At 38.9% G+C, this 18,945-nt stretch overlaps 1 protein-coding gene across 3 annotated transcripts; it reads right to left on the bottom strand.

The window, feature by feature from the left end:
• Positions 1-16,104: 16,104 nt before the first annotated feature.
• On the bottom strand, positions 16,105-17,581 carry LOC122827658. Of its 3 annotated transcripts, XM_044110552.1 has the most exons (3): positions 16,921-17,579; positions 16,672-16,757; positions 16,105-16,595 (listed from the first exon to the last, which is right to left on the bottom strand). In XM_044110552.1, exons 1-3 carry the CDS (start codon positions 17,351-17,353, stop codon positions 16,503-16,505), a joined length of 612 nt encoding a protein of 203 aa, XP_043966487.1. In that variant the 5' UTR covers positions 17,354-17,579; the 3' UTR covers positions 16,105-16,502. The 3 variants fall into 3 exon arrangements, with proteins under 3 accessions (XP_043966487.1, XP_043966489.1, XP_043966486.1); XM_044110554.1 differs by having other exon boundaries at positions 16,105-16,757; positions 16,960-17,581; XM_044110551.1 differs by having other exon boundaries at positions 16,105-16,757; positions 16,921-17,581.
• Between the last annotated feature and the right edge of the window lie 1,364 nt (positions 17,582-18,945).

Here is an 18,945-nt window from a genome sequence, read left to right on the forward strand (position 1 = left end):
AGATTTCCAGGAGTCTGAAACATCTCTCTGCTCCTTCCTGTGGATGTGAAATGAAGATCATTTTCTCCTGGTTCCTTCAGACTGCAGTCTCCTCCTCTAAGCTGCCTTCAGCTCTGGATCCTTCATCATGATGGTTGTTTTCTGGTCCAGACTTCTGGTTTCTCCTGGCCTGGAAACAGAGGATGGTTCAGCTTCAATGCAAGAACTTTCCCAACTGAACACATCATGCATGATACATGCAGTACCTTAAAGTAGAGGACCAGGACTGATCCCAGCAAACCCAGCAGGACGACAACCAGTCTGATGATCAAAGCAGTGAGAGAGGCTGAAACTGAATGAAACAGATTCAGGATCAGCTTTCATCAGATGAGTCCAGTTAGAAAATAATCATATAGACCCTTGTTTTCATGCTGCCTGTAGATCTGATCATGAACATTAATATCATCAATCCTCCTCTCTGACCTCATGAATGAGGCAGACAGCTGCTGGTTCACCTGAAGCAGAACTTTTCCTGATGGACTCCATGAGTTTACCTGAGACAGTGAGGTTGAGAGGCTGGCTCATAGAGGAGAAGTTATAGGAGAAAACGTAGACGTGGTAAACGCAGCGGTAGGTTCCTTGGTGGGCGTGGCCAGCAGCAGAGAACAGGAAGAGGGCGGAGTGATTAACAGCTGGCAGGGTGTGGTTCTGAGTGTAGTTAGAGGTGCTGAAGATGAGCTGGAAGGAGCCGCCTTCATACTGAGGTCTGATGGAGCACATGATGCTGAAATTTGATCCAATGAGGAGCTCAGACCCCTGCTTTCTGCCTGTGGAAACCCCGTCAGTGGAGGAAGAGAGGAAGATGAGCGGCTCAACCAGCAGACCTGGGAACGCAGAGGAAACACAGAGACAACTGGATCTAATCTGAGGTGGAAAACAAGATGGCATGCATGAGAAAGAGACAGGAGCTCATCACAGACTGGTTGCCATGGTTACTAACATGTTTATACATGATTAGTAGCACCTTTATGATAGATCTATAGTCTGTCAGTAATATTTAAAACAGTTTTAGTTTCTCTCTCCTCAAGGTTTCAGGTTCTTAGTTAAAGGTGACGGTTTCTCTGCAGACATCTGGAACCTGATGGAAGAAACATTTTAAAATAAATAAATATGAGAGTTCAGAGTTACCTGAGCAGATGAACTCATGGCTCTGATCATTGTATTTATCACGAGGTAAACAGTTCTTTAATGCAGATCCTGACTGCAAACAGTCAGAAAAGATCTTCCAAACTGGTCTCTCTGAAGCTTCCTTTGAATTTCTTGTTGAAACAGCAGAACCACAGTCCAGTTCAGCACAAATTGCAGCAACTGAGTTCATGTTCCAGTTATGATCCCAAACATCCACTGGTCTCCACTCTTCTTGATGTAACATCTCCAGTCTCCCAGCACATCGGCTGGCCTCTCCCACCAACCTGATGTCTTGATGTGAGCAGAGACAGAGAGTTCATCAATGAAGGAAGTGAATGAACTTCTTTCATTAATGAAAGAAGTTCATTAATGAAACTTCTTTCCGACTGTACCTGGAATTTTATCATTAATTTTTATTTCTGCTGAATTTATCATATTTTTGGGACATAAACATGTTAATAAATCCACTAAATGTAAAGCAGATCCTCCTCTACCTGAACAGGTGAGTCCAACAGCTTGACCAGGTGAGCAGCTGTTTCTACCTGAACTCTTCCTGCTGCTGCAGTTCAGCAGAGCAGACTCACTGCCTTCACACAGGAACTCTCTGCTCCCCAGTGGAGCCTCTGCTTCTCCGTAGAGCGCCCCCTGGTGGACTAAAGGAGGCCCACAGCCAATCTCCCTGCAGACCACCTTTGCATCCTGCAGGTCAAAGTCTTTTTCACACACTGAGGACCACGACTGGTCGGTCTTCACCTCCAGTCTGCCTGAGCACCGGTTGGTCCCTTGAACCAGCCTGACTGAGTCTGTGGATGCAGAAAGAAAAAAGGTTTAAAATATTTCAGAACTTTATTTTTCTATATTCACATGGAAACATCTCTGAGTTTGATAAAAAATAAAGGCCAAGAAAACCAAACTAGAAAATCTCAGAGCATCAAAGGTGAAGTGAAACCGACTGTACCTGGAATTTTATCATTAATTTTTATTTCTGCTGAATTTATCATATTTTTATGACATAAACATGTTAATAAATCCACTAAATGTAAAGCAAACTTTAATTTCTGTGAAATTGTTAATATTTCAGTTGATTTAAAAATAAATTTGGCAAAATGACTCAACAGCGCCCCCTAGTTCATCCAGGCCATCAACCATAACAAACAAAAGGTTTTCCTGCTATTTTCACTAAAAACAGGAAATCCACCATTTGGGATCAAAAGTTAATTTTCTGTTAATTTTCAGGTTTTCAAAATGTCTGATTTCCTTGAACTCCTCCTGGGATTTTGATGCATCGACTTCAAAGCAGCAGAGATTAAAAGTTATCAAAATTATGAGTTTTTGTTCCTCTATGTGAGCTAAACTGAGAACTTTATCTGGATATTTAAATTATTTTAGTTTCTCTCCTCAAGGTTTCAGGTTCTTAGTCAAAGGTGACGGTTTCTCTGCAGACATCTGGAACCTGATGGAAGAAACATTTTAAAAGAAATAAATATGAGAATTCAGAGTTACCTGAGCAGATGAACTCAAGGCTCTGATCACTGTTTTCATCATCAGGTAAACAGTTCTTTAATGCAGATTCTGACTGGAAACAGTAAGGATAAGTCCACCAAACTGGTCTCTTTGAAGTTTCCTTTGAATTTCTTGCTGAAACAGCAGAACCACAGTCCAGTTCAGCACAAACTGCAGCAGCTGAGTTCATTTTCCAGTAACGATCCCAAACAGCCGCTGGTCTCCACTCTTCTTGATGTAACATTTCCAGTCTCCCAGCACATCGGCTGGCCTCTCCCACCAACCTGAAGTTTTCTTGATCTGAGCAGAGACAAAGAGTTCATTAATGAAGGAAGTGAAGCAGTGAACAGCAGCAGGTCTGCAGATCCTCCTCTACCTGAACAGGTGAGTCCAACAGCTTGACCAGGTGAGCAGCTGTTTCTACCTGAACTCTTCCTGCTGCTGCAGTTCAGCAGAGCAGACTCACTGCCTTCACACAGGAACTCTCTGCTCCCCACTGGAGCCTCTGCTTCTCCATAGAGCGCCCCCTGGAGGACAGAAGGAGACCCACAGCCAATCTCCCTGCAGACCACCTTTGCATCCTGCAGGTCAAAGTCTTTTTCACACACTGAGGACCACGACTGGTTGGTCTTCACCTCCAGTCTGCCTGAGCACCGGTTGGTCCCTTGAACCAGCCTGACTGAGTCTGTGGATGCAGAAAGAAAAAAGTTTCTTCAACATTTTCACTGAATTTGGTTCCAGTTTGTTCAGTAAAGCTCCAATACAGTGCAGAGTTTTGTTGTTTCCAAATCTACTGTTTAATATTCTTTGCACTTTTACCATCTGCCTATACTGGAGATGGGTGGAAAAAAACTTAAGACAAACAGAGAAAATTACACTATAACAGCACAAAGAACCTATGAATGATCAATTATTAATATTTCATCCTTGTCTTCTACAAAGCAAATATGAAGACAGATTTAATCACAGAATAATAGAAAACTATCATCCTCTTTTAACAATGGACAGGATATGAAATCACCTGAACAGACGATCTCTATATTGTCGTTCTCATCTCTTCGTAACGACAACACAGATCCACAGTGGAGCTGTCTGCAAGCTACAGCCAACTGTTAATAGTTCCAGTTCCAAATTCACTGGTTCAGTCTCCCAGATTCTTCTTCTCCAGTCTGCCAACAGGTTCCTTCCTGCTACCAGTCTGAGTTCATCAGACAGCGCTGGAAGAAACAACATTTACATGTTGGGTTACAAAAAGCAAAGACAGATTTAGGATGTGTTGACAGGATCCTGTTGATCATGTTTATTTTATCTTCTCTTGATTTTTCCTCCTGTTAGAGGCAGAGCTATCATGGATGGTTCTGATCTAACCACTCACTAGTTTACCATTCAAGATCTTTCTGCAAGCATTTAAGTACCTGGGAATCCAAGTAACTAAGAATTATTCACAACTTTTTAAAGTTAAATCTACTCCCTTACTTGACCAGCTGACTCAGGACTTACAGTGCTGGTCCATGCTGCTGCTTTCTTTAGCAGGCAGGATCAGCTGTATCAGGATGAATGTTTTGCCAAAATTCTTGTACCTTTTTCAGTGTTTACCAGTATTTATCCCAAAACATTTTTTAGGACACTCAATGCTTCAGTTTTTCACTTCATATGGAACAAAAAACCTCCTAGAATACGAAAAAGTATCCTGCAGAAAAGTAAGGAAATGGGAGGCTTGACCAAATTTCTGCTATTATCTGTTAATATTCAGACAATGTTATTCTGGCAATGTGAGCTGTCAGACCAAATGGTTACAACAGAGGAGGCTTCATGTAGCTCTGCTTCCTTGTACTCTGTTTTATGCCTCTCTGCAACTACATACAGTAACAATATAATTATTCAGAACTACCTCAGAATATGGGCTCAGATTATGCAACATTTTGGGATCCAGAGAATACCTCTTTTATCGCCACTAAATTACAACCCTCTAATTCTACCTTCGCTCATTGATAAGACTTTCTTAATGTGGAAAAGCCATTTTTCTGTGAAAGATCTATACTGAGATGGTACTTTTGCCTCATTTGCTCAATTATCTTCAAATTTTAACTTACCTGCTGTCCACTTTTTTAGATTTCTACAAGTTAGAGACTTTATTTGTCATCGTTTTCCAATAATTCCTGACCCCAAAATGGTTGATCAACTGCTAGAAATCAGTCCCACTCTAAAGGTACAATATCAAAAATATACAATCTCTTGATGTCCAATCTGACTCCTGGGCTTGGCCATCTTCAGGCTACTTGGTCTGATGATCTTAACATAGAGATTGACAATGAAATGTGGCAAACTATTCTAGAACGCATTCACACCTCGACAATTTGTGTCGTCCATAGAGTACACTGGTCCAAACTGGATCGAATCTTTCCGGACGTAGATTCAAGGTGTGTGAAGTAGATTCAAGGTGTGTGAAGTAGATTCAAGGTGTGTGAGTTGTGGTTTGGGTCCAGCCACTCTCAGCCATTTGTTTTGGACCTGTTCCTCCTCATCTCAATTTTGGAAATCTGTTTTTGACTCACTTTCTGTAATCAACTCGACCACAGTACAGCCTTCTCCACTCATTGCTTTATTTGGGGTCCTCCCCAAAAACAAAAACCTGAGATGAGATTGTAAGCCGCTGTTTGCTCTGGTATTTATTTAGCACTACCAGAGTGAAGAGGTGGAGGACAGTTAATTTTCTGATTATATTTGTAAAATATATATAAAAAAACATGCATCATTTATTCACTGGTCAGTGTTTGTGGTGACAAAATGTGAAAATGTTGAATGCCTGGGAATCGTCTGCAAAACAGCATCTTGAAGTGAAATTAAATTTCTTAAAAAAAAAAAACAGCTGCAGCTGATCCAGAATGCTGCTGCTGGAGTTCTCACTAAAACCAGGAAGCTACAGAACATAACACCAGTTTTAAAGTCTCTACACTAAATTATTGAAAAGCTGTTTCAACAATTAACTCTGCAAAACAACCGAAACACTGAGTTCCTTTAATCTGGACTAAAATCCCAGCTGGTCAGATTTGCTGTTGAAACATAATAAATGAAACACTGAACAACATTTTGATGTGTAACGACGACACTTTGACAAAATGTACTGTTTACTGGTTTACTGTGTGGTGTCTTAGATTTTTTGTTTTTTATGAAAAGCTCTTTGAACTTGTTGAAATGCTTTACAAAACTGATCGATTGGTGATTGATTCTAATCTGCAGCTAGTTCGACTCCTGTTGAGACACTACATCAGACGGAGTCAAAATTTTCACCAACACAACCAGCGGTACCAGAAGCTGGTCCAATGACGTGCTTGGGCTTGCTGGCCAGCAAGGGCCTGACCAGAACCTCCTAGAGAACCTGTGGAGAGGAAGATGAGAGAATTCATGCAGAAGGAGCCATTTTATGTGGCTCCACCTGTTTACTGTGCAGATTCAGCGCTGCTGCAGAGTTTCTGCAGTTATCAATCAATCAATCAGATTATTTATAGCACATTTCAGCAACAAGGCAGTTCAAAGTGTTTACATCATAACAACACAAAAACCAACAATTCTGATTTTATTGGCTCCTTAGCAGCAAGTAGACAATATAAACATCACTAACTGTAGCAGCAGCTCTATGATCTGAGACTAGAAACAGTTTCCAGTTTTATGTCTGTAAAATTTAACATGTTTATCATCATTTTTTAATTTGAACTCTGGTGAATATTAGTGTTTTGTTTGAAATTGGAGTCCTACCTGAGCTGCAGAGACACAGAACATCAGAGTTTTGGTCCATGTTCTGGATGTAAGCTTCTTTCATCAATGACTCCAGACTAAAGACTTCCACTAAGTTTTTTATTATTCCTGAACGTCACAGTTCATTTTGGCTGCCAGAGACATTCCTATGATCCGATAATGTAGATGGTTCATACTCATTGGGATTCACAGGTTTCACCAGTGTCTGTTGTTCTGTGTTTAGTTCAGTCTTTGTTCTGCATGTGGCCAGTGGATCCAGGTGTGTGATCCACTGAAAACCTGATCGCAGCAGTAGCTCAGCTTCTCCAGGAAATCACAGCTAAACAGAAATGAGCCCAGGTGTAGCTGCAGAAGAGAAGAACAGAGAGAGAACAAATTGATGTCAAAATGGACCACAGCTCATTGGCTGATGTCCATGTGGTCAGGATTATTCACAAACACAGCTTTAGCTAAGTACAACATAATAGCAGCACTGATACAACTTCTTTTTGAAGTCTGTCTACATAGCTACAAACAGATCTATGCAATGTACTGTATCTGATATTCACAAATATTTTATTTAACAGAAAAGGCTTTGGACTAAACTGTTTTTAGCCATTTAACAAGTACAGCTGGTCAATCAACCATCTGTGTTCAGAAAACGATTAATAAACATGCCAAAACTTGATATGGTAACACAGGATGTTATGTTTTAACGAATTTTGGTCTTTGGCAAAGTTGCCACTAACTGTGCTTAAACACAAAGAGAGTAAAAAGGTAGGAGTGGTTTTGAGTTGATCTGTTTGGGTTATTTACCTTTATTTACTTTTGCTGTGGCTCATTACAGCCAAGTTTCTAAACGTTGGACTAATTACCTGCTCCTTTGTGAGTCTATTCACAAAACAGAGCAAATTTATTTCAAATTTTAACAAACAAATGTTTCTAGCGATAATTATGTGAAATTAAATTAATTATATCCCAACTCAGAAGATTTACCTTTTCCTTTATAGATTAGGTTCCTCCATCAGTCTGTAGCTTCATATTGAGGTCAAAGTTCAGATCTACCAGACTAACTGACACCTGCTGGCCTCAGGTTTGCAACCATCTGTGACTGAGAAACCAGTAACCTCCTCCCAGTTGAGGACATGAACTGTTAGTTCCTCTGTCCATTCTAGTAGCTCAGATATTGTGAAATGATGCACAATGTCGTGTTTATAGAAACAGAACATGAGTTTGCTAGTGAGACTTGCTCATGTGATCAGTTCAGTTTCAAGGTCAAACTGAGACATTCAAGGATGGAGAGCAGTAGGAGAAAAGCAGAAGGAGAAGTGGTCAGTTTGTCCTCCAGGAGGATTGATGGAACATCTTCAGATTATAAATATGAAACATTTAAATAGATTTTTTTCATAAAACATTTTTCTGTCCTTTCATTTCAGTTTTAGTCTTTGACCATCAGAGCAGAAAGGCTTCATAAAGGTGTAAACTGGTTGTTTTTCTCTTTTGTTATAATTACACAGAATGTTTTTTTGTTGTTTATTTGTATTGTTTTGTTTTACTTTAAGTGCGGAAGCCTTTACTTTTTATTTCTTCTTCTATGGTATTGTCTTTAAAATGTTTGCGTCCCTTAGGCCCCGCCCCTTTTGTCATATTGTCCTGTGGGAGAGGTTTGTACTATTTATTTTTCATCTAAATACATCCAGTTCATTTATGGATCTATTAAGTTAATTTTTTACGCATCTTTTTGTGTAGGACTTGGAGCAGCGGCCATCACAGTTGTTTTCTTATATTGTTCTCGGCCAGAATAAATAGAGAAATCATCTTTTAAAGACAAACCGTGTCACGGCCTGATCACTTAAAAGCAGCTCAGAAAAGGATCCAGTTACAGAGGAGAGAGAAATCTAAACATTAATCTGGATGTTCAGCCTCTGTGTGCTGCCGTGAGCAAGCTGAGTGATGCTAATCTGATGGAAACTTCAGCTTTATCAGCTTTGTTGCAACATAACCAGGTTATTCAGGGTAAATCTAAACTTTAGATCTTCAGCAAAAACTTGTTTATTTCAAAGACTGAGATATTTTAGGCCCATTTAACCCAAAACATATTTTATTTAGAATATTAAACACTACCAGCCCCTTTATGTTGCTGCAGCAAAATGCATTTATATCATAAAACAATGAATGAAGAGACATGAAAATCAAAAATATAAGCTGAACCTCTGAGGTTCGGGTAGGGTTAGGGTTAGGGCGTAACTTTATTACCCTAACCCAATGTTTGTTGCATGCTCATGTGTGTCTGTCTTTATCAACTGGCAAAAAGTGTTATTTAATACCAAACACATGTGTGTCAGGAGGTAGCAAAATAACTTCTAATGTCTGTCGTCCTTTTCTTTTTTGGTGGCATATCTAGACTCATAATAAATGTCATCAGAAGGAGACGTTCACTTTCAGCTCCATGGACCAAGCTTGGCTCTGTCCAGCTCATGTTGAGTAATCACAGAACGAGATCAGCTTTGAGCCAATAGTGTTCATAGTTCATAACATAAATTTAAAATGAATGCTACCACTTAGTATATTGAAATATTAAACTAATTCGTAGATTTTGTTTATTTATTTTGTTTTTGTTAAAAAAATACCTATGTTTTTTATTTTTATTTATATTAAAAATGTCTTTTATTTATTTGAATATTTGTCGTGACAGTCACGACCTCATAAAACTAATGAGCCAGCCTAGCGCTACCAGGAGAAACGTGTGGTCTTTAGCTAAAAGCAAAAATCCTCCAACCTCTAAAATCTGTGCTACTCCATCTGTTTACATTTCACGAAGGTGTTCTCAGTGTCTTCTGCAGAGGTTTTATGTTGTTTCCTTCAGTGGTTGTTGGTGCAGCGCCACACAAACAGGTTTTCAAAGGTTTGATTCAGAGTTTGAAAAGTAAAGCAGCAGCTGGAAATGGAACAAATGTTGCAACTTTGGTCCCAAATCAAAGATAAAAATTAACTTGATAATTGATATGTTAAAGTTAATAACAACCTACTTTATGAACACAGAATTTTAAAATTTTTTTCTTCATGATGAACGTTTCTAATGAAACTATTTGAGATTTCTAGATTTTTTTCTTGGTTGTTAAAAATAATAAATAGATTATTTTGTTTTGCTTTAAAGTTTTAGCGTTTAAAATGGTTAAACTTGATTCTTACAATTCAGAAAACAGGCAACCTTGTTGCAGGTCAGGAAAACTGTCCTACAGTCAAATTCGACCTTTGACCCCCAGTTTGCAGCGACCATCTTTTGGAGACTCATGGTGGGGAATCCTCTTGATGCTGATTCACAGCAGCATTTTTGAGTCCAGTTTTAAAACAATCCATCAGTTTCCTTGTATTTAAATGATTTGTGTTATTTTTGTGGTTACCAGCATCCTGTCTTCAGGCTCTGTGTGCTGCAGCTCAGGCCTCACTGTCCACCAGGTGGCTGGACTGAGGAGCAGAAAACACAGAATAATCATCACAACATTCAAACCACACACTGCTGATGGAAACTGAGTTCTGTTAAGTACCAATGAGCAGTCAGTATCTTACTTGTAGAGGACAGCGGCCATATTGATCTCAGTTTGGATAATCAGGGAGAAATGCTCACATAAGAGTTTTAGGAAGCGCTTAACAGCCAGAGTTTGGAAATAGCTTCAGGACCTTGTTACAATAATATACAAAAGTCATTTAAAGAAGAAATCTCATCATGACCAGATGAGAAACGTGTTAGATGGGAAAACATTATATGTGAAAAATATGATTAAAACAAGAAATTTCTTTAAACTGAGATAAAATGCTCATTGAAATAAGAAAAAAACTCACTAAAATGACAAAAATTGTATTTTCCGGACTATAAGGCGCACCTTCAATAAATGACCTATTTTAAAACTTTTTTCATTTATAAGGCGCACCACATTATAAGTTGTGCCTTATAGACGCTCCAGTAGAGGCTGGGATTTCATTATGCATCCATTAAATGGAGCTGCACTAAAGGGAATGTCAACAAAACAGTCAGATAGGTCAGTCAAACTTTATTAATAGATTACAAACCAGCGTTCACATTCACTCCCAAAATGAATGAACAGCTGTTTTATTATTTTCCCCGAGGTAAAGTCAGTGACGTGGTAACATGTAGTGCAACATTAATATCACATAGTGGAGGGGAACTTTTCCTTGATTCAATAAACATGTAAAAACAGTCTGATACTGCTACAGTACATCGAATTAAACAGTTGGGTGAATACACATGTTATTTTAAAGTGTATTAAAAATAGTGTCGCTGCTGTTGTCCAGCAGTTCAGTGACTGCCTTCCTGAAAGCTCGGACCAAGAATGACATCAGCCCAGGCATTTCGATCCACTGGCAGATAGTATGTCATGCGCTGTCTGTCTTGGTGAATGATGTGTCATCCACTGTTCCCACGCAGTTAGCAGTCTAGCTTTGAACGCCCTGTGACACCAACATCTAGCAGCTGGAGTTCTTCTTCTTCTACGGGGTTAAATGAAGTCGGCGGCTGCTTACCGTAGTTGCGAGAACTGTTGTGGCTCAATACTGGTCCATAGATAAGGCGCACTTTGGAGAAAATTGAAGGTTTTTAGGTGCACCTTATAGTGCAGAAAATACAGTACAAACGAGATGAGAAAGTATTAAAATGAGGAGAGTCAGGAGATACAAAACTTGTTAAAATAAGAAAACGTATTATATGAGACAAATATAACCTACAAAAGAAGAAAAATCATTATAACAATCAGATGAAAAACTCATTAAATTAGAGCTTTAGCATTAGCTTCCACTAAATACAATGTCAGTGTAGCAGTTTAGCGTTAGCAGAGTTATGAGCCCTTTGCACGTCGGCTTCCGTGTTAGGGGAAAAGCGGCTCGGTCGTTTACGGTTTATTGAAAATGACATTTTACACTCGGTGCTTGCAGGGCCTGGCCAAGGTAACAATGAATGATGAACATCGATCCAAAACCCCAACAAGTAAGCTGGAGGAAAGTTTTTAAGATGTACGCCTCATTATACGTTCACAGATATGAAGGTGAGTTTTATTTTATGACATTAAACATTAAATTTAGCTTATGCAAGCAGGCAATATTCTCTGACATTTTTCTTGTAAAAATGTGCTATTTGAGTATCTATTTAAAGTATATATAGTTCATCCTCTGTGTGCTGCAGTGAGCAAGCTGAGTGATGCTAATCTGGATTGAAGCTTCAGCAACTTTATCAGCTTTGTTGCAACATAACCAGGTTTTTCAGGGTAAATCTAAACTTTAGATCTTCAGCGGAAAAAGTTGTTTATTTCAAAGAACTGAGATATTTTAGGCCCATTTAACTCAAAACATATTTTATTTAGAATATGAAACACAACCAGCCCCTTTATGTTGCTGCAGCAAAATGCATTTATATCATAAAACAATGAATGAAGAGACATGAAAATCTAAAATATTAGCTGAACCTCTGAGGTTCTGACCCAAACTGTGAGCCCAGTTGGGTCAAAGTTACCTGTTTGACAGTCGGGTCGAGCTTCTGTGGTGCATTTCTAACAAGCCAGCAGGATTTCTTTGGGAAAGCCTCCTCACGGGTACGGTCCCGACTGTGGTTTGTGCTCCAACAGCAGCTCAGTTTACCCACCCTTTTGGAGTCCCTACAGTACTGGACAGTGCTCCACCTGGGGACTCCTTGTTCTGCTACTTCATCGCAATGACAGTGAGACCTGGATGGTTGGGAGGAACGGCCCCCGATCTGAACGCTGAGTTTTTGTTGGACTTCTCAATGGATTGTCCATAACAACACCATGTTCGATTATCGACTTTGTTATCGTTCATCGGATCTGCAGTTTATGTCTTGGACACTCAGGTGAAGAAGAGCATCAGTGACCACGACCTGGTGGTGAGTTGGCTCTGGTGGGAGAGGATGCCAGTCAGACCTGGCAGGCCCAACGTTGTGAGGGTCTTACGCCTGGCAGAATCCCTGTGCTAACGTAACTGGGAGCTTTAACTCATCTCAGAGGAACCTAGAGTTATATTTCCAAGGGCATCCAACCATGAGTATCACAGGATAAGATGATTAGAGAGTCTTCCAGTTTGAATTTGCGCCAGGCTTCATTTACTTTTATCTCAGCTTTATTTTAAACAAATCTTGTAGTAGAAAATTAAAACCAAAACAAAAAGGTTTAAAAACTCAATGTAGTTGGATAAATCACATTTGAAGTCAATCAATCAGTGAATATCAGTGTGAATTAACAGCCCAGTCTAAATCACCTTTGTAGAACAAACTGGATCTTACTGGTTGTTTAACTAAGGTATTCTATACCATTTCCTAAACAAAGTATTTAGAAAAATAAGACCTGGGCTAATTATAATGTTAATGCATAAATCAACCAAACCAGCATTCATTTTTCTAGATACATTTTTTTCTCTAGGCCTTTACTTGTAGTAGAAATGTAAGTTTTATTAACAGTCATTTTAAATGGATATAAACCAAAACAAAAATTTAGTTTAGAAAAATCATTATAATCCCACATCTCTGACCACCAATGTCATTTACTGTTTCATGAACTTTATGTTTCTCCACTAGTCCAGCACTCTGAAGGCGGTCGGCACAATGATGTTTTAAATCAATCTTGTTTTCAGTTGGTTAACAAATGTTCCCATTATCACTATAAATTTATTCACACCATATCTGGGAACTATCTCTAAAAGTGTTTTTAACCATCAGAGCATCTTTAATGGAGAACAACCATCCATTTAGAGTAGACATCTATTATAACCAGACAATATTTTCCGCCACTTTGATTTAGGTCTATGAAATCCATATGAATCAACTGAAACGGATATTTAGGTTCTGAAACTTTCCTCTTGGTCTTAAGATTCCCAGTTTCAGGGTTATGTTTGGCACAGATCAGATATGTTCTTCAAAACTTCTTCATTTGTTTAAGTAATATAAGTTTCAGAAATCTAAATGAATTATATGAAAGGTAAATCTATAATGTAGGTTGATGCATTACATGCAATGTATCTAATAGAGGTTTATTATTTTTGAAAAATTCTACCAGTATTCAAAGCTGCCCTTGTTATCCACAATCACTTTTCTACTAGGCTTCACTATTGCTCACAGACTGGCGATTTTCCAGGGTGAGCCTCGCCTGCACGCAGCTGGAGATCGGCACCAGCAACCCTCCTGACCCCATTAGGGACAAAGGTGTACAGTTAATGGATGGATGGATGGTTTCATTATTGCATATCTAGATATATTTTTGTGCATAATAGTTTGTTCCTCTATGTTTAACACTTCTTCTGATGATGCTTGTTGTTTGCCAGATTAAAAGTTCTAAACTTTAGTCTAGAAAATATTATTTTCATTTTCTTTCATCAGTTTAATTACATCTACTAAAGCAGCTTAAAATATCAAAATTGCACTTATCGTAATTTACTATAAGCAAACTTTTGTCTCACACTTTCAATGCTTATACAACGATGTTTATTTATCAATTTTTTCTAACGGCCAGTAGCGCACAGAAAAGGTAAGCGTGAGACAGCTGGAATATATCAGAGGGAAGACTAATGTAACTGTTTTGCATGAATAAAATTATTTGAACAGACCCTCATCATGGAGAATGAAAGAAGAAATGCATGATGCAGCTTTCAAGTTAAAAGCAATCGAGCTGATAAAGAAGGAAACAGAGCTGCTGCAGAAACTGAAGACTTATGGTTTCAGTGCACAGGAGGAAAATGACTCCGACTTTTAACCGTTATTTAAAAAAGTTAGTGCTGTTTGCTATATTGCTGCTGTTCAAAAAGAAAAGCTACAGCATATTATTAAAAACTTTAAAAAAACACTCTTCTGTACCTTTCTGTAAATATCTCATGTTTCAATGTAGGCATGCTTTATATTACAAATGTTCTCCTTTAAAAATGTAGTGCTTTATAATCACTTATAATTTTGCATTTAATCAACTGACTACATAATTTTTAGATATCAAATGATTAATAATTTAATCAATTACTCAGTACTACACAGTTTGTTGTTTTCTTCTAATCTTACACTCTATTCACACCAACATGTAAAGCAACGAGACAAAACACATAAACAACTAGCCAGAATCGTAGTCAGTCAAAACTTCATCAGTCACAAATTTTCAGTCTGTCCTCATCATTTTTCTTCACTCAAATTGTTAAATTTTACTGAAGCTTCAGGAATTTTCCAATGTTTAAGAGATTTGCTGGTTACAATCCTCCTGTATATGGAACAGAACACCCAGTGTATCCGTTATCCACAAAAATCACAGTTTAAGAGAGATTATTTACAGTCATCAAAGACTGTAGAGGCCCAGTCCACCTCTCTGAATTTAGCACAGGGAGCCCTCAAGGATTTCAAAAATTTTTCTGCCAGTGTCTAGAATTTACAGTTTCTATGTTTAATGACCTCAGTCAATTCAAAACCCACTCATGTTGTCTTTCTCAAGGAGTACATCAACCTTCAGATCCCAGGCAGGTCATTACCAGCCCTGGAAAAGGATCTGATAGACTCCCACTAAAAAGTCAGCTGTCTTACTGGGGTCCACCGCACCTGCTGGAATCCTCCGTGTTGGTATCCGCTGGGACCAAGTAAATGTCAGCTTTGAATCACCAAGCACATCAAAATACAGGACACAGGAAAGACAAAAGAATTAGTTTCTACTGTGAGGAGAACAGAGATGTGTTCCAGTTACAATACCCTTCTGAAACACATTCTGCCTTTTATTTCTCATATTCCTAAGTTTACATGTATGCTGCAGCTCTAAAGAAGAAGCAAATTAATCAATGGCTGCAGTGTGAGTCATCACATCATCTAAACGAGCTATACAATCTTCACTTCACACTTTGTTAATCTTGCATCAGGACATTCACCTATTTTTTTCATTTCTCAGAACAGCCACCTACTGCAATATACTCATCTCCATTTCTCCTTTCACAGGCCTCCTTAAAATATATTTGAAACAGAAGTAAAGCAATTCAAACACAACAACTCATGTTTATGGTAAAATAATAAAAGACTATGAAGAATAAATAGTAAATGTTTGATAAAAATATATACACTTTCTTCAACGTAAACATTTAAGGATGTCATAAGAATGCAAAGGAGAAAATATTTTACAACTTTCTAATAGAGAAACAGCTTCAAAAGACTTTCCCATGAGCACATGCTTTACACAAGAACCATAAGACTATTATGAATTGATTTACTCATAATCATTGTAACCATAAAATTTTCCATCCCATCTGCAAGATAAACAGACATGTAGCCTAAATGTTTGTTATACATGTATGCTGAAGAAAATATTCACAGAGAGTTTTATCTAATAAAGCTGTTGAAATACTAATTATAATGAATTTCAGGCAGTGAAGCTTGCTTACACACTCTTCATGTTGACTATAGTTAACTTTATATAATCATTCTTGTACATCGTATAAATTTTCCTTCTCCATCTCAGAAGAAGCCATTTTGTTCATGTATCTCTGTCTAACACATTGGTTAAGAGTGTCTACATGTTTTCTTTTGTTGGTCTCTTGGGTCACTATGCATTGTCATGCACTTCACAAGATGGATCTTATCTGGTTCAGATTTGTAACTAATATTGGGTTATCATGGCAGTGAAGACATACACCACCTACAGGCAGACAAAGTATTACAAGCCAGGATGAACTATATTACATTTGTCATAACAATTCATAACCCAACTAAGACAAGGACACAAGCTGGGTTCAAGGCCTGAGTGGAATTGGCTACCTGACCTTTGACCCCTAAATATTCTATCATATGTTATCCTTGCAAGGTTGATGAAGATCAGATTTTGATGAAGTGGGTTTTCTGTTATATTTTGTTTGTTGAATGTTTTGTGTTCCCTTCTTATATAAGTTTTACTTAAGTAGGTTTAGTCCAGATACAAATTTCTGAATGTTGAACTTCCTTCCTGCTGCAGGAGCACAGAGACATTTTATCATAGATACATAGACGGATAGATTTCCAGGAGTCTGAAACATCTCTCTGCTCCTTCCTGTGGATGTGAAATGAAGATCATTTTCTCCTGGTTCCTTCAGACTGCAGTCTCCTCCTCTAAGCTGCCTTCAGCTCTGGATCCTTCATCATGATGGTTGTTTTCTGGTCCAGACTTCTGGTTTCTCTTGGCCTGGAAACAGAGGATGGTTCAGCTTCAATGCAAGAACTTTCCCAACTGAACACATCATGCATGATACATGCAGTACCTTAAAGTAGAGGACCAGGACTGATCCCAGCAAACCCAGCAGGACGACAACCAGTCTGATGATCAAAGCAGTGAGATAGGCTGAAACTGAATGAAACAGATTCAGGATCAGCTTTCATCAGATGAGTCCAGTTAGAAAATAATCATATAGACCCTTGTTTTCATGCTGCCTGTAGATCTGATCATGAACATTAATATCATCAATCCTCCTCTCTGACCTCATGAATGAGGCAGACAGCTGCTGGTTCACCTGAAGCAGAACTTTTCCTGATGGACTCCATGAGTTTACCTGAGACAGTGAGGTTGAGAGGCTGGCTCATAGAGGAGAAGTTATAGGAGAAAACGTAGACGTGGTAAACGCAGCGGTAGGTTCCTTGGTGGGCGTGGCCAGCAGCAGAGAACAGGAAGAGGGCGGAGTGATTAACAGCTGGCAGGGTGTGGTTCTGAGTGTAGTTAGAGGTGCTGAAGATGAGCTGGAAGGAGCCGCCTTCATACTGAGGTCTGATGGAGCACATGATGCTGAAATTTGATCCAATGAGGAGCTCAGACCCCTGCTTTCTGCCTGTGGAAACCCCGTCAGTGGAGGAAGAGAGGAAGATGAGCGGCTCAACCAGCAGACCTGGGAACGCAGAGGAAACACAGAGACAACTGGATCTAATCTGAGGTGGAAAACAAGATGGCATGCATGAGAAAGAGACAGGAGCTCATCACAGACTGGTTGCTATGGTTACTAACATGTTTATACATGATTACTAGCACCTTTATGATAGATCTATAGTCTGTCAGTAATATTTAAACCAGTTTTAGTTTCTCTCTCCTCAAGGTTTCAGGTTCTTAGTTAAAGGTGACGGTTTCTCTGCAGACATCTGGAACCTGATGGAAGAAACATTTTAAAAGAAATAAATATGAGAGTTCAGAGTTACCTGAGCAGATGAACTCATGGCTCTGATCACTGTTTACATCATCAGGTAAACATTTCTTTAATGCAGACTTTAACTGGTCTCCACTCTTCTTCATGTTTCATCTCCAGTCTCCCAGCACATCGGCTGGCCTCTCCCACCAACCTGATGTCTTGATCTGAGCAGAGACAGAGAGTTCATTAATGAAGGAAGTGAAGCAGTGAACAGCAGCAGGTCTGCAGATCCTCCTCTACCTGAACAGGTGAGTCCAACAGCTTGACCAGGTGAGCAGCTGTTTCTACCTGAACTCTTCCTGCTGCTGCAGTTCAGCAGAGCAGACTCACTGCCTTCACACAGGAACTCTCTGCTCCCCACTGGAGCCTCTGCTTCTCCATAGAGCGCCCCCTGGTGGACTGAAGGAGACCCACAGCCAATCTCCCTGCAGACCACCTTTGCATCCTGCAGGTCAAAGTCTTTTTCACACACTGAGGACCACGACTGGTTGGTCTTCACCTCCAGTCTGCCTGAGCACCGGTTGGTCCCTTGAACCAGCCTGACTGAGTCTGTGGATGCAGAAAGAAAAAAGGTTTAAAATATTTCAGAACTTTATTTTTCTAGATTCACATGGAAACATCTCTGAGTTTGATAAAAATAAAGGCCAAGAAAACCAAACTAGAAAATCTCAGAGCATCAAAGGTGAAGTGAAACCGACTGAACCTGGAATTTTATCATTAATTTTTATTTCTGCTGAATTTATCATATTTTTGGGACATAAACATGTTAATAAATCCACTAAATGTAAAGCAAACTTTAATTTCTGTGAAATTGTTAATATTTCAGTGGATTTAAAAATAAATTTGTCAAAATGACTCAACAGCGCCCCCTAGTTCATCCAGGCCAACAACCATAACAAACAAAAGGTTTTCCTGCTATTTTCACTAAAAACAGGAAATCCACCATTTTGGATCAATATTAATTTTCTGTTAATTTTCAGGTTTTGAAAATGTCTGATTTCCTTGAACTCCTCCCTGGATTTTGATGCATCGACTTCAAAGCAGCAGAGATTAAAAGTTATCAAAATGATGAGTTTTTGTTCATCTATGTGGGCTAAACTGAAAACTTTATCTGGATATTTAAATTACTTTAGTTTCTCTCTCCTCAAGGTTTCAGGTTCTTAGTTAAAGGTGACGGTTTCTCTGCAGACATCTGGAACCTGATGGAAGAAACATTTTAAAAGAAATAAATATGAGAGTTCAGAGTTACCTGAGCAGATGAACTCAAAGCTCTCGATAACTGTTTTCATCATCAGGTAAACAGTTCTTTAATGCAGATCCTGACTGGAAACATTCAGACCTGATCCTCCAAATTGGTCTCAT

Source organism: Gambusia affinis, unplaced genomic scaffold (genome assembly GCF_019740435.1).
Source record: "Gambusia affinis unplaced genomic scaffold, SWU_Gaff_1.0 Scaffold9, whole genome shotgun sequence".
NCBI lineage: Eukaryota > Metazoa > Chordata > Actinopteri > Cyprinodontiformes > Poeciliidae > Gambusia > Gambusia affinis.